The 25151-nt window shown below is 40.1% G+C and overlaps 3 protein-coding genes and 1 non-coding gene across 5 annotated transcripts; 3 read left to right on the forward strand and 1 right to left on the reverse strand.

The window, feature by feature from the left end:
* The first annotated feature begins 368 nt into the window (after positions 1–368).
* Positions 369–440, forward strand: trnaq-cug (transfer RNA glutamine (anticodon CUG)). The gene has a single exon. It is a non-coding gene; the product is annotated as a tRNA-Gln (tRNA).
* Positions 441–631: 191 nt separating this feature from the next.
* On the forward strand, positions 632–3688 carry rbx1 (ring-box 1, E3 ubiquitin protein ligase). The gene is made up of 5 exons (XM_073494069.1): positions 632–742; positions 1493–1571; positions 1710–1780; positions 3253–3338; positions 3523–3688. The coding sequence occupies exons 1-5, from the start codon at positions 665–667 to the stop codon at positions 3533–3535; spliced, it is 327 nt and encodes a 108-aa protein (XP_073350170.1). The 5' UTR covers positions 632–664; the 3' UTR covers positions 3536–3688.
* Positions 3689–4848: 1160 nt separating this feature from the next.
* st13 (ST13 Hsp70 interacting protein) lies at positions 4849–13587 on the reverse strand. 2 transcript variants are annotated; one of them, XM_073494067.1, is made up of 13 exons: positions 13455–13587; positions 12908–13047; positions 12171–12219; positions 11850–11940; positions 11129–11202; positions 10912–10978; positions 10710–10794; positions 10434–10544; positions 9633–9735; positions 9247–9363; positions 8664–8703; positions 8467–8555; positions 4849–5530 (listed from the first exon to the last, which is right to left on the reverse strand). In XM_073494067.1, the coding sequence occupies exons 2-13, from the start codon at positions 13015–13017 to the stop codon at positions 5396–5398; spliced, it is 1071 nt and encodes a 356-aa protein (XP_073350168.1). In that variant the 5' UTR covers positions 13018–13047; positions 13455–13587; the 3' UTR covers positions 4849–5395. The 2 variants fall into 2 exon arrangements, with proteins under 2 accessions (XP_073350168.1, XP_073350169.1); XM_073494068.1 differs by lacking the exon at positions 13455–13587 and adding an exon at positions 13195–13284.
* A 1559-nt stretch (positions 13588–15146) lies between these two features.
* On the forward strand, positions 15147–24538 carry xpnpep3 (X-prolyl aminopeptidase 3, mitochondrial). Its single transcript, XM_073493592.1, has 12 exons — positions 15147–15283; positions 15375–15491; positions 16845–16967; positions 17355–17542; positions 17763–17982; positions 18950–19134; positions 19336–19398; positions 20121–20234; positions 20409–20494; positions 20711–20894; positions 22754–22874; positions 22994–24538. The coding sequence occupies exons 2-12, from the start codon at positions 15422–15424 to the stop codon at positions 23158–23160; spliced, it is 1521 nt and encodes a 506-aa protein (XP_073349693.1). The 5' UTR covers positions 15147–15283; positions 15375–15421; the 3' UTR covers positions 23161–24538.
* The last annotated feature ends 613 nt before the right edge of the window (positions 24539–25151 follow it).

A 25151-nucleotide genomic window follows, 5' to 3' on the forward strand; every position in this document is an offset into this window, starting at 1 on the left:
ACACAGTCAAGATGGCCCCACTGAACAATGAGTTCACACTGCCAGAGGCATCTTTAAAAAAAAAAGCACTATGAATAATGTTTAGCAAATAAATTCATATTTAATAACATACGTATTAAAAATAACCTAATAAATATGATGTCTGGTCATTTTTGTGTTTTATATTTAACTGAGTGCTGCAAAGAAACAAGATCATACACAGCCAGTCACAATCATATGCTCTATGGATGCATGACGAATTCATTTAGATGTTTGCGCGCATTGTGTTGTGCCTGTACCACTTTCCATTAAAACTATTTGACCAAAAGAAAGAAAATATCATCAACTTTACACATTTAAGTCATTATGATTTTGCGCATTGTCACAGCGGTTCCATGGTGTAATGGTTAGCACTCTGGACTCTGAATCCAGCGATCCGAGTTCAAATCTCGGTGGAACCTGTCTATGGTTTTTTTCTTTTTCTTTTCACTCCTCACTTAATAGTAATGGAAGTAACACAATACAATGTACATCTCTTAGCCAACATAACTAGGTGATCTCCATAATTATCATATTACACAAACGACTACAATCCCGAATTACCACCCAAATGTGCGTACACCGACGGAAATGGCTGTGTTTCTTCCGGGTAACTACTTTGTCACGCCAAACTTCTCCTTTCAAGATGGCAGCAGCTATGGATGTTGATACGCCGAGCGGCACAAACAGTGGAGCCAGCAAGAAGCGATTTGAAGTTAAAAAGGTATGGTAGTATAAAGTAATACATTTTCGTGGCGTAAAGAAACTGTATAATCAGTCAGCAACCCAAAATGTCAATTAGGTTAACGCGGTTCAATGCCATTAATTAGCTAGCATTCTAACGTTAGCGCTAACTCACTGTAGCCTAGCGTATGAACAGCTAACGCTAGTTAGGTTAGCTAGCTGTTAGCCTTCCTCATACAGGGAATGAATTTGCACTTCTCTTTTCGGGACTAGCCTATAGCGCTAGCCATTTATTTAAGACCAAGAATCTGTAGTGATGTGACGAAGAGCTCCGGCCCCAACTCACGGATTAATCAATTCAAACCCCGTGCTCATGCTAACGTAAAACCGTAACCGCACACAACGCTCTTAATTCTAGAAGCTAAGCTAGCCTAGCCAAAATGCATTTCCCGGGATTGAAAGCTCCCACAGTGATCGAAACCATACAGTTATTGGTCAGAATGGGAAAACAAGACGTTTCCAGATGTAATATATTTTCATTTTCAATCTCTCATGGGATTAATTAACTCTTCTTTAAAATGTGTAGACTCATTATTTATTTGGATTGCTTGCTGCTTCCACATTATGTGCTGTGCTTCTCAAACAAGACAAGAGCTTGTTAAAACATTTTTGAATCTCAAAAATGAATTGGGTAAAACTGTCATTTCATTTGTCCTCAGCGACAATATGATGACCAGCAGTGAATGTGTCAGTCAGATAATGTTTGTTTGTGATTCTGATTTCCCACTAGTGGAATGCTGTGGCGCTGTGGGCCTGGGACATTGTGGTGGATAACTGTGCTATCTGTCGGAACCACATCATGGATCTCTGTGAGTTCACTTCCTTTGACAGTATCACACTGTGAATTATAAATGACTTGTTAGGCTCAAACTGACTTTCATCAAACATATGTTCATCAGCCTGTTTTGTGTAAATCCATGTTGACACATTTCTTCCTCTGTCATCAGGTATAGAGTGCCAGGCTAACCAAGCTTCTGCAACCTCTGAAGAGTGCACTGTGGCCTGGGGTGTCTGCAACGTGAGTCTCCATACCTGCCCCTGATTGTCACTGATCAGGGGCATGTTCAGTCCTGACAAGACATAGCAAGACCTTTATTTAAATTGGAACAGTGGTGTGTTGAGCACCCTGTTGTCCATTGTGAGCACTGTCTTTTTAATAGAGCAGGGGGTATATGCATGTTGATGCTGATTGTGTAACACCTCTGAAACATCCACCACACTAGAGAAAACATACATCAAAGCCCATTGCACAACACTTCAAGGAGACATGTTGTTCTACCTCTCATGTTTTCAGATTGAATACGCAGCAGGTCTATTATCGCTGAGCTGTACATTTTTTTTATTTTATTTTTTACCCCTAACATAGCTAAATAGTTCCCAATGACAGCTTTTCACAAAGTCTATGAAGTATTCCAGGAAACATGGACATTGTTTCTGGAATAGTTTTTAAAATGCAACTCTTAATGCTTTAAGAGTCACAAACAAAAGAGGTATAAGAGGTAGAGATCTCCAAAATGAAAATAAAGAATACATTTTTGACTAATTTACCTATAGACTAAACATTAACATTATCGTTCTATAGTAAACATATGCACACATAAATTGTTTCCGAGTGTAAAGTAAGTTTTTGATGAAAGTACAGTTAATAGATTTTGTTCAAATGACAAATTCACATTGTAATATCGCAGTTAAATGCCATCTGTTGTGGTTCCATTGGCCTGTAAACTGTAAGAAACCTTCATGTTCTTTTCTAAAATCGTAATTTTTTGATCATTTTTCATCTGCATCATTTTTCTAAAAATGACTCACACGAAACTCTGTCATGATCAGATGACTTTTATTATTAAGCGTGCATTTTACAGGTATGAGCTGAAGGAAATGTCCCTCTGATAACAGCTCCAGATACATTTTTAAGCCAGTGTGAAGAATTCCACACTCGTGTCAAATCAGCAATAACATCAAACTGTCGCTTCACTTTCATCCAAACACACATTAAATGTTTCCTAGAAGACAAGTGATGGGACCTTTCTATAAAGAATTGTGCACCATTTTGACAAATCAGCCGTGTTAGAAGCGTTAAGACTGTAGGGGCCTTTCAGGAATTTGTAAGTAAATATGCTAATTGATGCAAATCTGTCTTATAAAAATGCAGGAAACTGCTTAAAGTGACACATGTATAAGTAGCCTTTGACTTGCAGATGAAAAGCCCAGGAATATAAATAATTTGTATGCAAGAGAACAAGTGTGAGTACTGCTTACAATATTGCAATTACACTTAATATAGGCAGTATTGTTTCCTGTATTTACAAGCATTAATAATTCAAACTAACTCATTACATTAAAGTAAAAGAGGAGAATTGTTGCATTTTGTATTGGGAAAAACTGGTTATTATGAAGAACGTTACATTAAACTGTTGCTGTTTGTGCTCAGGTGTATGGTGCATGTATTCACGTGTCTTTGTGCCCTGTTTTAATTTCTCTCTTCCTCAGCATGCCTTCCATTTCCACTGTATCTCTCGCTGGCTGAAAACCAGACAGGTGTGCCCTCTTGACAACAGGGAGTGGGAGTTTCAGAAGTGAGTATCCGTACTTCATAGTGTAGTACGCATGCATGTCTGTGTATTATTGTAACAGTTCAATGAATCTTACTTTGGTTGCTCATTCATTGCCTTAGATAGTGACAAATTGAGAATATTTGTTGAAATGAACTGCTGTGTTGACAGTATGTGCCCCCTCTCTCTGTTTGTCATGTTTTTGCAGATATGGACACTAGCTGTATTATTGCTGACCTTTTTCTTGGCTACTTCAAGAGTCACCCTTACTGCTTCTGTTCCCTCCCACCTGTAATCCTCGTTGTTATTTTACACCCATGTCTTTGTTTTAGTATATTGTAAGTACACAAATAAAACTAAATGTTGTCACAAAACAGATGTCTTACTTCTTCTGATAGTAGGTTTTTTTTGATGGTTCAGTGTGCTGATTTGTGAAGCCAGAGACTGTATTAAATGAAAATCCATAGTTCAACATTCACTTTAACCACTTGGATGATGGTTAAACAACATTTTGGTGGACAACAGGCTTTCTTCAGTGTGAAGAATTTGCCCGGTCAGATCAGCTCTTACACAGTGATTCAGACTGAATCCATGAGAGCCGGGACCCACCATGTGTTACAGAGCAGTAATCCTCTGGCTGAAACGCAGATGCCCTGGGAGGATTAAGTGGCCTGGTGACCCACTCTCCCTCTGGGCCTGATTCGTGCTGCAGCACCTGTAGGTACTCACTTGTATATTCAGAGTTCCTGCTCAAAACTCTTCTGTACCGTGCTAGTTAATTGAACACGTCAAAACCTAGACATATTCAAAGTGGTCGAACAAAGGAAGTAATTTGATGACGTACCTCAGGCTTTGTGAAACTATGATAAACATTTAACTGTTTTGATATCATTGAGCAAATGATGGCGGGATCAGCAGATTGACTGATAATGAAAATTTTAGCTACTGTTGCTCTGTTAGAAAGGCAGAGAGAGACACTAAGAAAATCCGACCCATCCTTCACAAAGAAATTCTGTCCAGCAGCATTTAACACCATAAATTGTCCACAGGCTTGTACAACCAACTGAAAGGGCGAGGTATCATTTATCACGTTACAATCCGCTCACATATAGCCAATAAAAAATCTCATTAATACATGTAAATTGCTACAAATTACAACATAGAGCCCCTTTAACATCAGAAAATACTGACATGCCTACCGTTACTTCCCAAGTTAATGAAGAATCTTGAACTAGTATATGATGATGAATGAAAAGAGTCTAACTTTTAGAGTAGGTACCGTATCTATCCAGACCTGAGCTGGTGTTTGTGTAAATTCAGACGTCTATCCGGTTTAATGAGTACAAGAAAGTCTTCCAGTGAGATTATGTGAGTGTAAGACTCCCCTAAAACTACACATCCATCTATGCTAAATACACAAGTTTTTCTGAATCACTTGTGATTCAAACAGTGTTTGTGCATGTTGTCGTTCTGTAAAACCATCTAGCTGTGCAACATGCAACGCAAAACAAACAAAAACCTACTGTCAGACCTGTTTTGCAGCAACAGAGGTTTTATTATTGTGGATCATTTTTTTCCAACATAGACATCAAGATCAGTAACTTTTTTGCATTTTTAATAATAGATCTGTTAACAAAAAGGTACTGAAAGTTGTGTGTGAGAGTTCGGCTCTGCTCAGAGAAAAAAAAAGACCGGTAGCTAAAACATTACCATGTATTAAATGGCTGTAGAAACGTTTCTGAGCTAGTGTCTTAATGCTTGAGCTCCCAGTTTAGCGTTTCCAGATGCAGGTTAACAAATGTCAACCTGTAGGTAAGTGAAGTCCCAGCTGAGACCGGTCAGGAGTGGTTGTCACACCTGACCCCTAACCATCGGGTTGCTTTGTTGAGACATTGCTAACAGTGCTAACAGGCTGATTAAGAACATTTAAAAAAGAACTCGCCACGCTTTCTCTACAACACACCAAATAACCCGTCACCCGCTCCCCCTGTTTGATCTGCACACAGTGGAATAATTGTTGAAAAGCATTGAAGCTCTCCACCACGTATCCACTCCCCTCTCAGCTTTGGTCCTTTTTCTGTCTACGGCTGTGGTGGAGCTCCAAATTTGGCACTCAGCTTGGTGACGAGGGCCATGATTTTGGGGTTGTTCTGATACTTGGAGATGTTGGCTGGGTTCTGAGCCACATCCTGGAAGGCAGCCATCACCTCGGGGTCCTGGAGTTAGATACAGATTAATATGGTCAACCTTTATTCACGAAGTGCATGTCCAAATCAGCTTTAAAGACAGTGATGTGAATTTTTTTTTTTGTTCTGTTGCCGGGTCGTGTGGGTGAAGGTTTTTCACAGCTCCATTTATATTGGCTAAGTCACTCTCACATTTTGGTGATCCAACTGGCCCATCCCTCTTTTAATTTGCTCCTTGTTCAGTCTTGTCTCTAAGCTTTTGGCTGCTATTGCTAGCTAAAGTAAGTACAAGTAAAAAAAATCTACTTTAAAAAATGTTATTCCTGTTAAAAAAATTCTCCCACAGAAGACACTGCACCTGAAGTGTCCCAAACGTCTCGTCAGTAGTCCCGCCTTTAATACCTTGACTTCTTGACATCACACTTTGTCACCGTGTCACACATTTGCATAAAGTATGCTTATAATCACAATAGAAGTGAAGCTAACTGGAAGCTTAAAACACAACAGAACCAACCACAGACACGGTGAGCTTTGCTGGCTCAGGCGTGTGTGAGCTGACCAATCAGAGCAGACTGGGTATTTGGGGGCGGGGTCTTAAGGAGACAGAAACTAAAACAGAGTCTCAGAGGGGGAAGACAGTGCCGCTGTATCAGAAAACTATGCGTTTATTGAGCATTTAAGCATGTAAACCTATTCTAGTAGTCACCCAACATAAAGTAATGAACCTGAAAATTAGCATAATGTCTCCTTGAAACATTTTAGGGCTCTCGAAATAATTTTCTCCAGGAATTTGCTCTTGCTGTACCTCATTGTTTAGTAAAAAATAAACAAACTAGGATTAGTAAAGGCCACATCTCCTTTATTTAAACCTGAATCCAGTTGAAGGCATAAATCTTACTGATTTTGAGGCCATGAATGGATCTATAAAATTAAAATGTTTAAAGGCTTTTACCAAAAGTGAACGATCTTCATTATTTACTTTTTCTCGAGTATATTTCAACTTATTGGTGGAATTGACTTTTTTTTCATTTGTTATTTTGATTTCCTTCCCATTTCCCATTAAAGTGGTAGTTTCAGCCTTTTTACTGATTAATCCATCAAATACTTTCTATTGTTGAGTCTATTAACATCACAAAACACTTAATACCTGTCTCTTTCTGACTGCTATCCCAAAGATCCTGAGTGGAGAGGCACACAGTCCCTCTCTCCAATCGTGAGGATGTAACTTAATCAGACAAAATAAATACCGAGCCAAGTTCTCAGGTAGGGTGTCTGAGATTTAACCTGAACGGCATGCCACTGTCTCTAGCTGTGTTTGTATTTTGATCAGTGTTTAACTACCGTGGATCAGGCTTGATTTAATTTCAACCCAGGCATTCGACCGTGCCAGGTTTAGTTATTCTGTTATACCCACTGAAATCCAATAAAGATATTTTTGGTTTCAGACAGGCAAGAGCAGAGCAGCTCAGATTGAGTTTTATTTCTATTCTTTCTTCATTTAGTCAGCTAGACTTGTTCAAATTCTGACTTGAGTGCTCTTTTGGTTGTATTCATTTTATTGGGCCAGCCCCGGCTCTTTTTTTCTTTGTGGTTCACTTCCTTTGTTTATTATAGAATGCAAGTAACTGAGCTATAACATGACGACAGCATCTTTTGTTAGTCTTTGTCAAAACCTGACATCTACAGCCACTGACAGTTTGGTCAGAGAGTCTGTATGTTATGCTAGAAGTAGCTAATGTATCCTCAGGCAGCTTTGCACTAGCAGAGATGAACCAATGCCAAGTCAAGTGACATCACTCGAGGTAATTTATCAAATTTCACAAAATGTAAAGATTTTTAAACAGTTGAGCTCCTCTTTAACTTTTATTGCTGCTTTTTCAGTCAATATTGGACATTCTAGAGATATATTTTATATAAATCTTATTAAATACCTAAAATAGAGCAGTGTTCAAGGTCCCATGAACATGTTCATGTATCATTCTACCATCTATTAGTACATCAGTAAAATGCATTTTCTATTTTTACATAACCCACTCACCCTTTCCGTCTGTTTCAGATGGAAATTGAGATGACTCATTTCTCTGTCAGGGGTGCATGCAAAATTCTGATAAAATGTGATCACAGACTGTGGGGCAGTCTATCCTCCTCTCGTTATTTAAAACCCTACAGGTCTACATTTGTCCTTAAACCAGCCTGCACCAGCAGCAATAACACTGACGAAATGAACATGAGCAACATCCCAGTTAGTCAGGTTGAGTGGCATAGATATACAGGCTTCTACCCAGTAAAACACTGTTGTTTCCAGCTGTTGTCCTCTGGGTAGAAAACAGCTGGAGCTTACCGAGTTTGCCTCTAAGGGCGCGTTGGCTGTGAGAGTACCCTGGCTGTTCCGTGTAGAAATGACCTTCCCTCTCTCGCTTTTTAATCTCTTTGAGCAAACAACAGGATAATGCATCTAAGTCCATCTCTATGTGCCACTGCCAAAGGCTCAAATACACACTCTGGTGTGTGGAATTAAAACATGTCCGTCCCCTCATCACCCTCCTCCCCCTGTGTAAGTGGGGATGATGATTTTGGATTTGTTGTCCTGAACTCTCAAAAAGACGGACCGCAACAACCTGTTACATGTGAAATACTGTATGTCTGAATAAACTGATCTTCACAAGGCCTTCATAGTGTTTAAAGCGTATTTGACTTCAGTTTTGTATTAGAGAGCAGGTGCTGGTGCACCTGCTGCTTTACAGGTGCCGGTGCGTGGATTTAGTTACCTTTAAACACAGCCATGCTACCCTTGTTTCCAGGCTTTATGCTAAATGAAGCTAAGTTACTCTAACTATCTCCTGGGTGTGGCATAATATTTACCCTCAGCAAGAAAGTGAATTTTACAGATCTGTATGATCTAAGACATGGGACATAGCTGTAGAAGTGATGGGATACAGAGGGATAATGATGAGCAGTTAAATCACCTTCATGGCGTTGAGCAGCTCAGGATCCTTCAGGAAATCTCCCAGACCCGGCATGCCAGCAGGGGCTCCGCCTGGGAACCCAGCAGCACCTGCAGAACAACAGTGAGGCTAATTAACTGTAGTCTCTCATATAATAACATCTGGAGGGTTCGTCTCATCCCATCATGCAATGAATCGGCTTGTTTACACGCTCCTACCTGGGAAGAATCCTCCTCCAAACTGTCGTGCTTCCTCCTCCTGTTGACAGACAGAAGAATGGCTTATAAGTCTACAAATGTTTGACGCATTCAGGAGCTACGGGTGGTTTCTACATTGTTTTGAAAACTCTTATTGTGGAAATGTTAAAGGAGATGATGTAGAGAGACATAGCCTGGAGCTGGATTTGTACATAGTCCGAGGTGGGAAATTAGAAAGCAATTGACCATTCACTAAACCCATTTTCTTTAGTCCAATCCTGGCTTAGTAACCACAACTATAACAAGTCAAGTCTGATATACTTTTGATTTCTCCACATGTTGAAGGTGTGCATGAGTGATACTCTGTATATTAAGAGTTTGGGTGTCTTTTTTTAGAGCCTTTCGACAACCAAAAACATACAAGCAAAAGTGTCTGGTTAACTAGCTTACTACGTACACTAGTAATCCAGCGTTACTCCAAATCCAAGGAGAATTTCATGCTACATTATTTTGTAGGATCATAATACTTCATAATCGTCCAACTTCAAGAGCCAGTTATTGTATTTTTCCCTGCCTGAAATAGGAAACCCCACCAGCAACTCACCCTCTGAGCCCGTGCGTGCTCCTCTCTGGCTTTCTTTATCCGCTCTTGTTTCTCCTTGATCTCCTTCTCCTCTCTTTTGCGCTCATATTTGCGTCTGTGCTCCACGATTTTCTTAGCCTGATAACAAGAAGGGAAACATGCCATGAATGACCACAAATACCACAAACTCAGAGCTGGGAGCCTCATCTGTGATTCTCTTTCTGCCATTGGAGGCTTCTACTCTGATCGAATGAACAATTTGTGTGTCAGGATCATGTAAACACCAAAAGAGATCACAAATAACAACTCCGATATTCTGTGCTTGAAATGCATCAAAATAACATCTGTATCACGGTTACTACAAACACATTTAAAAAGTGTTTTTTATTTCCTGTCTAGTATCATACCTTAGGCTGGACCTCTTTCAGCATCTCACTGGCGGCCTCATCATAGTCCAGTTTACAGGCTGTGGCCAAGTCCTTGGCTGCCTCCTCCCAGTGGCCCAGCAGCCTGCAGCAGCGCGCACACACACACACAAAATATAGTATCATCAGATTACTAACCAGATGGCACAAGCAGCATGATGGCACAGAGAAAGACCTGCATCAATTCACTGACAATCTTGGCTTCATTAGTTCAAGTCACCCATCTTCAAACATATTTTACGTTGTACCCTTTAACAGCATTGTAGCATCATACTGTAAGATCAATTTATTAAAATTTTGGTTGCAATCTGTGCCAGTCTGTGATTTCAATTCTAAGGCATGTGTGCGCAATATAAATAACAAAATAAAAGCACAGACATGTCGTCCATCTGTGCTGCTCCCATGTTTTAAAATGGCAGTGAAAGAAAAACAAGCTTCAGCCATGATTGAACATTTGTCTTGTTTACTATGTGATTTCTGCGTAATTTCACGCTGTACTTGGATTGGTTGCGTTGTAGAGATGGGTTGTGGCGACAGTCACATGGTGAGAATCTGGTCCGACAATTCTGACACACTCAGGGTTTAGATTCAGGCCGTCGGCTGATGAAATATTAAAATGCCAGTTGCCAAACAAAATGAGGTGTGTCATACTTGTGAGTGTTTACACTGAGGGTTTGGTTATGTCACGCATGTGTAAAAGGTGCAGCTCCAAGTCAGGCGTTTGTTTACTTTACACATTAGAAACCGTCTGCCCTGTGGAAGATCTCTTAAATAGATATGTACTTGTGAGCTTTTCCCCTCCACTTGTAGGGCTGTGCAGAGTCTGGGTTGATGCTGATGGCTCTGTCACAGTCTCTTATGGCTGCATTGGGTTTCTGCATCTGGATGAAGACACTAACATGAAAAGCACAAGTGATTACACTCACAGTCATCCATAACAAAAGAGTAATTATAAAAGCAAAGAGACACCAAAAGCCCCTCAATGTAATTTATTATTTTTAGGTATCACTGTAATGCGTTTTCATGAGTAAGTGAATGAATGACACTGAGGTTTCTCACCTTGCCCTCTTGGCGTATAGGATGGCGAGGCAAGGGTTCAGCTTGATGGCTTCAGTAAAAAGATCCAGAGCTTTCTGCAGGTCGCCTATACAAGAAAATAAAGTGTGAAAACAGTTATTTTGAGCATCTTCCTAATGACCTAATTCATACACAAACTGTGTCTGTTTGCACTTTTCAGTTTGTGAACAGAATATCAACCGACCTTCCCCTAGAGCATTGATGGCATCCATCTTCTTCTCATTGGCCTGATCCATCATCTCCTCTGTGATCTGAGGAAAAAATTGGACACTGATGTTCAAACAAATCCTGTCTGAAGTGGTAACAGCTTAGCTTGTTTTGATCAGGCATGGAATTTCCTTGTAAAAACTGTTTGAATGAGTATATGTGCGCATTATTCATAGATAATATGGACATTTTACTTCAATATTTTCAAAATCTCCCATCTCCTGTGGTTCATCAGTGTCTGGCTCGATCACTCCCTCGTTGTCGATTTCTGAAAAGGCAAACGGATAATACAGTTGACACACAAACCATATCATTACTCTTCAAGCAATATAGGTAGACCATTTTGCTTAAATTTGGTGAAACTGCCATCAAATAAAACAGATACTAGACTTACAAAGCAGCATACATATTAAAGTGGGGACATATTTCCAAGCTGTGCTAGGGGTAGGGTTAGACACATGCATTTACAGAATAAATAAAAGACCGAAGGCGAGTCTTTATGCTAAGCTAGGCTAAGAAGCTGCTGGCTCCAGAGTGATATCAAGCTTCTCATTTCATTCTCATCAACAAACTCTGAACTATTCCTTTAATTCAACCAGTATGTTGCAGCTAAGGCTGTTTTCGCTTCTTTTGAGTATATCATCAACAAATGGATATATATCCAGAGATAGAGTAAGCAACATTGGTACTTTAAATTGGCTATTCTACACTTTGCTAATCAGTCTAAGATTGCGCACGCATTTTATGTTAAATGTTTACATGAGTTTATTAAACTTGCCACATATGTGCATGTGAACCACAGGCTGTAGAAAAACACGGTTAAACTGGTAACAGTAGATCTAGTCTCTCAATATGAATCACATCTATAGCTGTGATCCGAGAACTATGTTGTAGGCTGAGATGGGCATACAGTACCTATTTCACTCTCCTCACTCTCAGACAGCACAGGAGGCTCAGGCTCAGGAGATGTAGCTGATGTAGGTGAAGGGCCACAAGGACAGCCACCCTACAAGTGAAAGACCGCTCTGTTACACGATGTGACATGTGTGAAAACTTACAGGTTACTTGTCAGCTGCAAACACAATTCATCTCCAAATATCTTCTTATATTTTGTTTTTCAGTGTTATGTCTCTGAACAATTGTCAGAATGTGACACAAGGCCTAATTAGGAAATAAAATACAGAAAAAATGAATATCAAATTATCAGAAGTAAGCATAAAATTTTTGATGTGTTACCTGGCAGGAACCCTTTGTGCTGGGTGGGGCAGGGATCGTTGCGCCCATGCTGAAATATAAAATGATGGAGATCAGATCAGTGAGAATACAAGGAGCCCGATTCTTCAGATATTTTATTTGTAGGATTGAACAAAACACATATGAAATGTGTTTATTCTATCTGACATCATTTTCTCAATTGATTTCCCAGAAAATGTACTCTATATCACAAATTATTGACATCAGTATTTATTACAATGTTAAGATATCTATACATGGTCGTGGTTATTACTTGATTAATCGTAACTAATCTAATCATAACTAATCTAATCTAAAACTAATTGGGTCTATAATACCAACAATTGAGGCCCAGAGAGCAAGGTGATGTCTCAAATCACTTTGTCAAAAAGCGTAGAAAGTAAAGTTAATATTCTGATTAGTCTGATCGACTATTTAATTAAAACTAATTGATCAATCTAATTGAAAATTAATTGATTGATGGGTTTTGTGATACATGATATTTTTCTGTGTACACACACTCAGACACACGTGTGTACAGCGTGTGGTCCATTGTTTTAACTCAAAGGTGGGCAGGACAAACGGGGGTAGGCACGTGGTAAGCCTGCAGTGTGTTTGAGAGTTTATCTAACTACTGTTATGACATAATAAAAGAATAAATACTCAGTAGTAATCAAGAAACTTGTGCAGTCCAATTACAGGTCAGGCTTCACTGAAGTTATGCTCCGAGGTGTACTGACCCATGCAGCCAGGTCCGGAAAAAGCTCATCTCTGGCAGGTGCAGGACCTGGGGATTGGACTCGCACATCTGCACGAAGGCCTTCAACTCTGTAACCTTTCGAGGGTCCATACTGCTCTGTCACGCCCAGCACTCAGCGCGCTGCATGTGGGGAAAACCAGCGAGAAGAAATCACAATCACCAACTTATTAGCCAAGACTGCTGTTTACGTGCTCAGCTGCTAATGACAGCGTAGGCTAAGCTAACGTGCAGGGATTGAATGAGCGTGCGCTAACGTTAGAGCCTCACTTTGTTCACGCCACGTAAATCCAACAATATGTGCAATTAATACACTGGCGGGGAAGCAGCCGTCCACAGCTAGCATTAATCACTATTTATATGATGGTCGCAAACCAGAAGTTTCTAGAAATGACAATCCTGCCGTGACGCGGTAACTGTTTGACGCATGATAACGTCGTTAGCTAGCTGCAACACGGGCCGTGTTTAACTTCAAGATGAACACTTCGTGTCTACAGCCAGTGCGTTTTAAAACGCCAATGGAAACGCACCTGATAGAAGACGCACACCGTTGACACCCGAGTAGAAAAACTGCAGAGTGAGGTTGCAGTTGTCTTTTTTTAAATCACCACAACACAGCTACTCCAGTAGTGGCGTCGCTCCTGTGTTTTCATTCAGGCGAGTAGCCGGACAGACCGACAGAGCATGAGGGGATTTGTTGCCCTGGGTTTGGCCTGTCAGGCTGAAACTCAAACGTTATAAAAGCTGGGTTATGCCATTAACTTATTGTAGTGGCTGATTTCAAGCAATCAAATGACGCACATTGTATAGTGTCGAGTCCTATCTTGTCTCTTAATAACAAGTACAATTCTTAAAAGCTTTTTTAACCTTAAAACGTCAGTATTATCACATAGAATGACATTTACATCACTGTATGACACCACTTTTCATACAATTTTAAGTAAGCACATTGTGATTTGTAGTCATGCAAGTATGTGTGGCATAAAAAATAGAATTAACCCTTTAAAATACCTGTGCTTGCATGACCTGTAGCCTCACATAAGCATGTCATTGGTGGGGCTTGCTGTTACGTGCAAATATAGAGCTCCCTGCGAGGCCAAATTCAGGGAGCACAAATTTTGCCGTCGAACTGTCACTCACCTTCGTTTGGGGCATTTATTTTCCCTGAATGTGGGCTTTCAGGTTGCCCCTCATGCAGTTATTCACCAGACAGCTTCTGCCAACCATATTGTTAAGTTTGCGTTAAAAGTCAGATTTTCCAGTGCAGCCAGTCAGTTACAGATCATATAGATCAATATTTAATATTCTTCTTACCTGGATATAATATATGTTTGAAAGGACAACAGTAAAGTTCAGGAGATAAGAAGTAATAGCTTTCATCACACAGATTACAGTGAGCTGCCACTGGACCAAGTCAGGATACATTACTCAAGGGCCTGTAGCTCTTGATCTGAAAGGAAAGGTCTGGTGGTGTAAACTACACTTTACTTTTCTTATTGTCAATATCTCCTGAAAAATAGGAAAACCAACGATAAATTGATAGCATTGACTGTATTTTGGGGTATCTAAAGACATATCTTATTCCTCTGTGCCACAGAGCTTTAATGTTTTTCAAAAACTATTAAAAACAAATCAGTGAGCTACATTGTTGCACATGTTCCTTCAGTACCAAGAGCATGGTTCCTGTAGTTTATTATGCTCAAACAATCCTACATACATACACTGTCCTGCTAAAGCACCAAGCCTGCAGTGGCCCCCCACGAAATGCACTATTAACTGTTTGAATATTATTTGTTTTATGAGCTTATTTTTGCAGTAGGTGCAGGGACGCCCCAGAAATGTGGCAACAGAAAAACTTGGGGTGGCCACCAAAAAGGACGGGGCCCCCCTTAGGAGCCCCACTGAGGATTTGGAGCAAATGTTTATATGTTATTGAATAGTTTAATCCACGTGCAAAATTACATTATATTTTATAAGCTCATCAAATGTTTTGTCCCTGTTCTCCCTCTACCTCTTAAAAACACATTTTGTACATCTTTTTGAACTGATCTATCATTGCTTTTCTTGAGTTCTTCATTCTAGACCATTAAACAAATTCTCCCCAGAAATTTAAATAGGAACATAATGTTTTTTTCTTAATGAAATGTTCCTCTTTAAGACCATACAGAAGAAGATATGTGCCTGCCAATCAAAGCAGAGGAGGCGGGATGAAGAATCTCTGCCTGGGAAGCAAAACTCAGGGCATAAATTCCTGCTGACCACGAATGAATGCTGCTAGCAACATGGGGGCAACAAGCTAGCTCGACTGACTGTCTATTAAAGGGAAATATAACAGTTGTCTGAGAAGATTTCAACTCTGGTAAGTGTCAACAACATACCGCTACGTGTCTCCGTAAATATGTATTGTAAGCTGACAACTGTACTTCACTGACTGTGCCTCATGTGTACAGTGGGTCGACATGCTGTAAGAGGTCGGTGTCCTCCACTTGCAGCAATAATGTTGCCCTCAACCAGCACCTGGGTCCGGTCTGCTGTCAGACTGCTGCCCCGGAGTAACTGGAGTCGAGGTGAGCCCCCTTTAATGTTGTTACGTTTTGTCCCTTAGTACTGCAAGTATACTTAAAAGCTACTTGTACTTTAGCTACTTGAGTATTTTACGCAAGGCTGCCACATACTGCTCCCAAGACAGCTACTTTTTCAGGGGGAAACACTAAACTACAACGTCATTAATATTAAACGTTACTCCACTGCATTTATTTGACAGTTGATGGTCTTCAGATTAAGTTTTATATAAAAAACACACGAGAGACTTTTGTAAGACGGTGTAAGTCAGGAGTTCATAAGCCTTTTAGCTTGTGACCCTTTGCCATAAAACTGTCTAGTTTGGGACCCTTGAGAGTGATTTCCTCTCTGTAAAACCAGCTGTTCCCTAACATAAAAAATCTCAAGTCAAAAAGTTAAGCTTAGTGAAAAGTTCAAAGTTTGAATAGACTACTCAGAATTAGTTAGGGATATTGGCATATGGGTGCATATATGCATGTGCATGGATATGCAATAAAAGTCAAATAAATGTGTATTTTTGTGGACCAAAACTATTCACAAAAAAAAATAAAAATTCAGATATGTCACAGATTAGACAATCGAATGAAAAACTAAAATATCCCAATGTCCCTAACTAATTTTGAGTAGTGTAAATCTGTAGGCCTACAGCAAAACTTTGTTTAAATTCCCTCTTGCACTAATCATCTCATGACCTGTCACATTTATATCGTGACCCTCTGGGGTTGACCTGACCCCTTGTTTTGTAACCACTGGACGTAACTACAGAAATGTCCATTGACAACAGTAAAGTGCTATTCACAGATTGATCAAACAATCTAATAAAATACTTTGATACTTATATATTTAGCTGATGATACTTATGTTCTAGGTACTTTTGATTTGATGCTGGTGTTTGATGCAATAAGAGATCTTTTTAAAGAGAAACCTCAGTCCCCACTCACACATACATTGTATAAAAGAGGGAGGATTATGATAAATTAAGCAAATGCTTTTGCACTTGACTGATCTAAGGTGTTGAAGGGAGACCAAATATTGTCATAAAAGAGCCTGGGTCTATTGTTTTTTCACAGACTTATGAAAACACTTTAAATACTGCAGTCCAAAAATTATTTAAAGAGATGCATGGCACGTCATCTTTGACATTTCTGTACTGCAGTGTCTTGTCAGTTATCGGCTGACGTATACAGTGCAGCCATATTGATATATCTGCGATAAATAAAAACATCCACCTGTGAAGCTCCACTCTGTGAAAAACATCCTTTGACTGAAACAGAATGAATGTTTAAAGCAGCTGCATGCAGCATCATATGTGTTCAGTGCAATAGTCTTTAACATCTGTGTTGTGTTGCTGTCTGTAGGATGTGTGTGTTGCCCGTGCAGAAACATTTCTGTAAAACCTGGAGGTTTGAAACCAAAGACAGTTCCAACTCGGTACCTGGGCCAGCCCAGCCCATTCACCCATCCACACCTCCTCAAACATGGTGAGTGTTGATTACAGTGCAGCACATTTACACTTTTTAGGGAAAACTGCAATGTATATGGTACAGTCACATCAGCAAAAGGCTTAATATGTAGTTATTTATTTAAGACTTAGGATTCATGCTCCTGGAACTGGTCAAGCACAGAAAGCACAAAGCAATAGGAGAAGAAGCCGTTGTAGATAACTGACAACTCAAGGCTTTTGCTCTCACATATTTCACATCATCATGTCATGTAAAGAAATAATAATAAATGATAATGCTTATCATACATTGATATGATATGATTGCTTTTACACCATATTTTACACCACCAGGAGACAAATAGCAGTGCACAGGGTTGGTGATGAATTGCTGTTAAACACCACGTATGTGATCCCTTCTCCTCAGGTGAGGTGACCCCAGGCTTGAGCCAGACAGAATATGAGCTCCGCAGACATAGGCTTGCTTCACTTATCGAGGCCCAGGCAGATAGGCTGGGACCTTCTGCCTCCTCTAGCACCCATGTGGTCATTGTTTTGTCTCATCCAACCCGTTATATGACCAATGACATCCCCTATCCCTTCCACCAGAACCAGGTGCGTTTGGTCTCAAGTTGCTTTTCTTCATTCTTCGTTAAATCTTGTTGTGCCCTGCTATGCAACAACATGCTGGTGAATAGTAACAATTTAAGATAAGCGAACTTCAGTCACAAAGGTGAACACTTTTACATGTGACTCTTATTTGTAGTTTATTGTCTATATGGATGGTGTTTTTATCGAGGCTTCACTAATTAACCCGGAGCCTAATGTTCCTCAGGATTTCCTCTACCTCAGTGGCATCCTAGAGCCTGACAGTGCCTTGGTCCTTTATGGGAAAGGGCGACCAGACCAGGCCATCTTGTTCGTCCCCCGTAGAGACCCAGGGAGAGAGCTGTGGGACGGGCCCCGGTCAGGGAAGGATGGGGCGGCGGCTTTGACCGGCATCGAGAGAGTTCATAGCACCGAAGAACTGGGTCTCGTGCTCAAGAGCCTTAAAGGTGGGTGGATGGGAGTTTGAGGACACATCAGCAGGAATATCTCTTCACAGAACTACAGTTGTTGTCTTTTTTTTTCATCATTGAACAAGATGTTTTGTTGATTCATGTGAACAGCCAAATTTGACTGCTATAATGAAGACTGACGCAAGCAGATTTTATCATGTAGCTAGCTAGAGTAGGCTAATGGAAATGCTAAAACTCTAGAAGTAGAAGTCTCCATCCCCAGCTGAATTTTAAATGTTTCTAGTCTATTTGTTCTAAAATGTGAACCATGCCAAAGGGTCTTTAAGGTCCAGTGTGAAGGATTTAGGGGGATCTATTGGCAGAGGTGGAATACAATACACATAATTAATCTTTTCATTAGCGTATAATCACCTGAAACTAAGAATTATTGTGTTTTCGTTGTTTTAGAATAAGCCATTTATATCTCCAGAGGCAGCGGGTCCTCTTTATCCAAGTCTGCCATGTTGCACCAGCATTATTTCTACAATAGCCCAGAAGGGACACACTAAATATTGTAAATAAAAATGTTATTTGCTCAGACATAATCTTTGGAAGGATTCAAGTCTTAAAACACACTTGAACAAGAAACAAAGAGGTCAGACTTTTAGATTAATCTTAGTATTTTCTCACAGTATGCTTCACTTTTAAAAGAGAAAATGATTGAAAGATGAATAATAAAATAAAACTTCCAGACAAGTTTTGCAAATGTGGCGATATTTTAAATAATTTTGGCTGGAGTTAAAGTGTGGTTTTCAAAGTTTAAAAAACAATAACCATCCAAACTCTTTGCTGCTTCTGGCTCTTACTACACCACCACGCGCAGCGCATCAACATGTGGAGAAATCCAAAATTTAGCAGGCCTGCTGCGTCTAGTTGCAGTTTCAGCAGCTGACATTTGACAACAAACTAATGAGGACCTTAACTTCACTGTTCCCATTTTCTCTCTACTCTGATCCTCTTTCAGGCACTACGCTGTGGTACGATAGTTCTCAGCCCACCCACCCTCGCCTCCACCAGACTCACGTGGGTCCCGTGCTGGATGCAGGGTCGATGCCGCACTCTCTCAGGCCCCTCATACACTCTCTCAGGGCCGTCAAGAGCTCAGCCGAGGTGGCGCTCATGCAAGAAGCAGGTCACATCAGTGCACAGGTTGGTGTTTACATTGCTTATAGTGCCAATGTCATTATAGTTTATATCATATTTCCAAAGAAATGCTTGCAAAAGTGCAACATTTTCATTACTTTGTATTGCTGTCCCACACTGTCTCTTTAACACTTCCTCCAACACTTGGGATTATTTTTAAGACAGATTCACAGCATACTTGGCCCAACTTGAATCCTTGTCTTTCAGGCTTTTAGGAGGACGATGGCTTTGTCTCAAGGAGACGTGGATGAAGCTGTGCTCTTTGCTAAGGTAAAATGTTTAATAATATCTGTGTGGCTCTTCATTGCTTCTCTGTCATGTGTGGGCTTCTATAATCCTCACGCCTTTAATTGATGCAGCTTTTTAATGTAATTACAGCTACCTCAATTGTTATTCATTGATTTATTCAGTCAATGCAGAAGTAGCGGACTGGACATGACATAAAATAATGGATTAAAATTATTTTATTAGCCGGGGTAATTATTCTTCATCTTGTTTGAATTTACAGTAGCTACTGCTTATGTGGAATAATTATCTACATTCACAAGATGTCACTTCATCAAAATTATGTTTTTTTATTTACAGATAAATTAAGAAAAATCAATAACATAGTTTTAGCTTTAGAGGGCTAACTTACCAGTTATCTCACCAGCTAGCTTTAGCTTGATATAGCTCTGTTGTTTTGGCAGTCTATTTGGCATTTCTCCACGGTAGATAATGCAGTTAGTTCGACAACAGTGTCTAGAGCTCAGAGATTAACAACAGAGTGCAGTTTTTTAGCTCCATTTTTGTAGTTACTGCAAATTTAAAAAGGTCTTTTCACAGAAATTACACATTATCATACCATAGTATATTTTTTATATTGTAAAACTTGCCAACCAAATATGTATTTACTACGTTTTGCTGTTGTATGTCAGTATATATGACTGCAAACTTGAAACTCGCAGTCCTAAGTGGAACATTTTTTTAAAAACATAATTTCTTTTTTCCAGTTTGATTTTGAGAATCGGATCCATGGCGCCAACTTCCTTGCCTATCCCCCTGTTGTTGCTGGAGGGAATCGAGCCAACACTCTGCACTACATCAACAACAACCAGATTATCAAGGTAAAAGAAGACTGTTGAATGTGCTAAAGGATCTGTCCTGTCTTAACTGGTGCAATGAACATCCACATTAACCATTCTGTCAATTATGTAAGTGGTAACATATTTAAAGTAATGATTTAGTAGCTTAAATTACTTGTATATAAAAATGTTCCCCCTCATCCTCTCCTCCATCAGGATGGTGAAATGGTGCTGCTTGATGGGGGCTGTGAATACTTCGGTTATGTCAGTGATATCACGCGAACATGGCCAGTGAATGGAAAGTAAGTTTGACCAAATGTTCTTAAGCAGTAAGGTGAACTGCTCAAAGAAAAATAATGTTAATAAAGAATATCTGGGTGATTACATCTACCCTCACAGGCCACAGACGTTACAGTGTCCTTACTATGAAGATGCCAAAACATTACATGACACAACGCTGCACTGCCTAAAGTAAAACATGTCCTAACTCTCTGCTGTCCTCACCTCCTTCCTGTCAGATTCAGCCCTGCCCAGGCTGAGCTGTACGAAGCCGTCCTGGAGGTCCAGCGCTCCTGTTTGTCTCTGTGTTCCCCAGGCGTCAGCCTGGATCACATCTATAGTACCATGCTGGCTCTGTTGGGACGACAGCTCAGGCAGCTAGGCATCGTCAAGGCCAGCACCAGTGATGCTGATGTACTGAAGGTAATAATCGGAGAAGTGAATTGGATGTCAGCTGGTAGATCATTCCTTTCATCAGTTTTGCGAATACTAATAAGCAGCTCTTGGCTTTTGGAAAGCAAAGTTTTTATTGTGCTGCAAGTAACAAGATTTCTCAAGATGAGTTGCAAGTTATTTGCTGGACAAGAAGGCTATTTTTCCAAGATCCAAAGGTTCAGCTACTCCTTAAGTTCAGAGGTCTGCTGAATAAATGATCTCTGAAAAATAAACAAGCCCAAGATCATATTTCACTCTGCTAATAACTTGGAGCAAAGAAGTTGTGCCATTCTGCGTACAGACCCAGCAAACACACAGTATTTCGTGATTTAATATTGCTAATGTAAATTAAAGTCTTGCCCTGCCGCTGAATATCAATCAACCACACCAGAGCGAGACATGATCAGATTATCACTGTAACCATGTAAGCTGGGCACTGAATTTAAACACTTGGTAGAGTTTAGATTCAGTGGTTTGTGGTCAGGAAATAGCCATAAGCTCCTTCAGCCAATGTAAATGATGAAATGACCTAATTACAGCCCTCAATGAAACACAATATGCTTGTATAACTCTGAATAATAGAGGCACTCGTTTCCTGCAGTGGTTCTTTTCAGGGAAATAAAAAGAGCAAGCCGAGCCAAAGCTGAATGTAGATGTATTCAACTGGTCGCTCTCTTAAAAAAAAAAAAAAAAAGTACTGTGGGGCAATAAAATACTTTTTTGGCAGCCATGGATTTGTTAGTTTAAGATGCTCAGCAGGCTGAGATAATAATTTATCATCAAGACAAAGAATCATAAACTTTGCACACTTTTGGACTGGCTAACTGACTTGATGATGGGTTTCCCCTTTGAGAGCTGTACTCGTAGTTGTCAGCCCTCTGGTCTACCACTTTGGTCCTGTCTTAACTTTTGTGTGTTTTGCCGGCATTGTGCAGATATTCATGGTCCCAGAGGATGAATCATACTGATTTTGATTACCTTTTTTGACCTCTGCTGCCACCAGCCAGTCAAAGTTTACATTGTCTTAACATCTACGAGATAGATTGGCACCAAATTCTGCCGGATGATGTATCACACTGTGACCTTTTGACTTTTCCTCAAGCACGACCATCTGATTCACATTTGTGGTTTTAAGCGATATGTCCCAACTGCTATTTGAGGGATTGCCATGAAATCTGGAACAAACTTGTCCCCATCAGGATATATTGTAATAACTATGGTGATCCCGTAACTTTCCATGTATTTTTAAGTTATCCAGTACTTTGGTACGGTTGTAGTTTCTTAATCCTGTTGATGTTGAACTACTTACTCGATCCACTTGACCTTATCTCTCATAACAGATGTTAATGGAGAGGTGGATGTGGTGAAGTCAAGTCATTGAAATTTCACTTTTCAGGAATAATAGTTGACAAATGAAACTGGCAAATATCTCTGAGTGCCACAGCATCACGAGCAGTGCTGGTTGACCTTCTTTCTTATAAAGGTTTTCAGGTCAAAGGGAGATCTTACTTCCTGCTGTTTTGACTGAAACAATAGCCAAGTCGTTCAAAAACAGTGGCAAGCTCTGATTTCATCATTACATTTGGGATTCAAAAATGTTTTATTCTGAAATTCTTGCATCAAATTTATGTCCAAACGATCTCATATGCAGAAATCCTCTGAATTGCATGATTTCTGTTCTGTTGTTGTTGTTTAGATGCTCCTGGATTCAATTGTGCTCTATTAAGACAGTTAGAAAATTATCTGACCACAGTTACACCCCTTCAGTCAGCGACAGGCCTGAATTTCATGTTATCAAACTTTTATGCAACAGCTTAAGGCTTTGGTTTTGTTTATGCTCAACCCAGGCTGCACGGCGGTACTGCCCCCACCATGTCGGCCATTACCTGGGCATGGACGTCCATGACACTCCTGAGCTGTCCCGCTCACAGCCTCTGCAGCCAGGAATGGCCATCACTATAGAACCAGGTGAATACCCTCATCCCTTCCAGTTACAGCCCTCTCTTACATTGCCACATTCACTCTAGTTTATGTTTCACACTTTTCTGCTTTCATAATGTTTCCTCCTTTTCCCTCTGTTGTTACAGGGTTATATATCTGCGAGGAAAATGACCAGGTGCCAAAGCGTTTCCGCGGCCTGGGCGTCAGGATTGAGGATGATGTGGTGATCCAAGACAAGGGAGGCCCTCTGATTCTGTCCCGTGACGCACCAAAGACCATCGCTGATGTAGAGCAGGCCTGTGCCCAGAGATAGGACAGAGAGACAGACAAGTGACCAAGTGAGCCACGGGAATTGATGGCAGGCCGTGTGCTGTGCTTTTCAACTGTCTCCATGGTGATGACATCATCAGACTCAGGGCCCAGGTACATGAAAGGTGGGAGCACAGTGCAAGAGTCTGGTTTTAGACTTGGCAAGGCCTCAGAAATATAGAAGCCTGGTATTAATCAGAATCAGAATCAGAAATCCTTTATTTGTCCCGCAAATGGGGAAATTCCTTAGTCACAGCAGCCAAAGGACAGTATCACACTTAAACAATAATAAAAAGTAAAAAATAAACAATATAATAAGAGATAAGAAATAGAGTTAACTCCTATATACATAGTATTTACAATATGAACTTGGTATTTACAATATGACATCGTATTTATAACATCGTATTTATAATATGAACAGTGTACGTATAAACAGTTTGGTATTGTTATTTACAAACAATAAATAATAAATATCGGTATTTGAAATTGTCCAATTAGTGCAAACCAGAAAGTGTGTGGATATGTGTAGAGTTTTGTATTGCACAGTGCACATGTGAGGTCTACTGGGAGCAGTGCTGGTTGTACAGTCTAACAGCAGCAGGAAGGAAGGACCTGCGATACCTCTCCTTCACACACTTGGGGTGTATCAACCTGTCGCTGAAGGAGCTGACCAGTGCGGTGATAGTGACCTGCAGGGGGTGGGACTCCTTCACCAGCAGCGATGACAACTTGTCCATCATCCTGCTCTCTCCCACCACCTGCACTGGGTCAAAAATGTAACTATACATCAGGGCTACAGGAATACCATGTGTAACATTCTGATCATGTACATTAAACCCATCTTGTATTGTCATGGTGCTGTCAGTGGGTGAAATCCAACCAGGACTATAGATGCAAACCTAGGAACAACAGATAACCACTTGTATCAAGTATTCAGCTGAAGACCCAATGAATAGATCCAACAACCGGTAAACCTTTTCATTCTTTAAACCTACAGTATTTGCTCCACATCAGGTTTTTTTTTTTAGGGTTTTCTCGATCATGGCACATCAGCTACAGGGCAAAACATCAAAACACTGAATGTTGAACATGCACTCACTGTACTCTGTGATCGTCAGAATGGAATATAGTATGTCAAATCAACACACTACCATTTTAATGCACACGTGATGAATAGAGGAATCTTAAACAGCTGCTCCTGGAAAACACAGGAATGATGGTAATGATCACACCAATGCACTGAAATAGCTTAAAAAGTGTACACTGACGAGAGTTGGTGTGTAGTTGTGTATGTGTGTGGGAAAGTATTTTTGAAAGAGAGAAAAATGTGATTTGTATGTATTAAAAAGATCTCAATATTCTTTCTTTCGTAACATAAATTGTGTTGTATTGACTCAGGTTACTCATGACGTACGACATGATGTGAAATATGGTGATGATAAAAATAATAATGGCTGCAAATCATTGACTGTAACACCAGAGGAAATAAACGTTTAACCTCAGGGTTAGATGGTCACATAGGTGTAGATTTGGGTGCTGACGGGGTACGAACATCCACTCAGTTAGAGGGAAAGGAGTCTGTGTCTGCTTCATTATTTCAGATTTCACATTTTATGACTGGCTTTGGTCACAACCGTCACACCTCCACGTTTAAAAAATTGTGATCCACATGCCGTTGACAACTAACTACAGGCACTGCCATGGATCTTATCTGACTGTTTTCCCTTTCAGGTCAGAGGTGCAGGGAAGCAATATGTTATTGATTTGTCTTAAGGTCTTCTTTACTTTACTTGCTCTCCCTTGCAAGCTTTGCAATGCAAATAAATGTGTTTCATTTCCTTTTTGTTGACAAAACAAAGGAATTGAATCACATTAAAGACAGTCTGCCAGTAGTTGGAGTCAGATTTAATTGTCATTGTCATCACAGTCTTCATTGAGAACTTAGTTAGGCTTAGGCTAACTCAACACTTTGGGAATTAACTGTTCACAACA

Source organism: Pagrus major, chromosome 23, assembly GCF_040436345.1.
Source record: "Pagrus major chromosome 23, Pma_NU_1.0".
Lineage (NCBI taxonomy): Eukaryota > Metazoa > Chordata > Actinopteri > Spariformes > Sparidae > Pagrus > Pagrus major.

Bases quoted from the DNA above. Each gene is read 5' to 3' on its own strand.
- rbx1 (XM_073494069.1), top strand. From the start codon at position 665: ATGGCAGCAGCTATGGATGTTGATACGCCGAGCGGCACAAACAGTGGA. The intron at 743-1,492 runs GTATGGTAGTAT...ATTTCCCACTAG, and splicing joins AGCGATTTGAAGTTAAAAAG to TGGAATGCTGTGGCGCTGTG. The intron at 1,572-1,709 runs GTGAGTTCACTT...CTCTGTCATCAG, and splicing joins GAACCACATCATGGATCTCT to GTATAGAGTGCCAGGCTAAC.
- st13 (XM_073494067.1), bottom strand. From the start codon at position 13,017: ATGGACCCTCGAAAGGTTACAGAGTTGAAGGCCTTCGTGCAGATGTGC. The intron at 11,941-12,170 runs GTAACACATCAA...TTTCACTTGTAG, and splicing joins GCACAAAGGGTTCCTGCCAG to GGTGGCTGTCCTTGTGGCCC. The intron at 9,736-10,433 runs GTACATATCTAT...GCGCTGCTGCAG, and splicing joins TGGAGGGGAAAAGCTCACAA to GCTGCTGGGCCACTGGGAGG.
- xpnpep3 (XM_073493592.1), top strand. From the start codon at position 15,422: ATGTTGCCCTCAACCAGCACCTGGGTCCGGTCTGCTGTCAGACTGCTG. The intron at 17,983-18,949 runs GTGGGTGGATGG...ATCCTCTTTCAG, and splicing joins CGTGCTCAAGAGCCTTAAAG to GCACTACGCTGTGGTACGAT. The intron at 20,495-20,710 runs GTAAGTTTGACC...CCTTCCTGTCAG, and splicing joins ACATGGCCAGTGAATGGAAA to ATTCAGCCCTGCCCAGGCTG.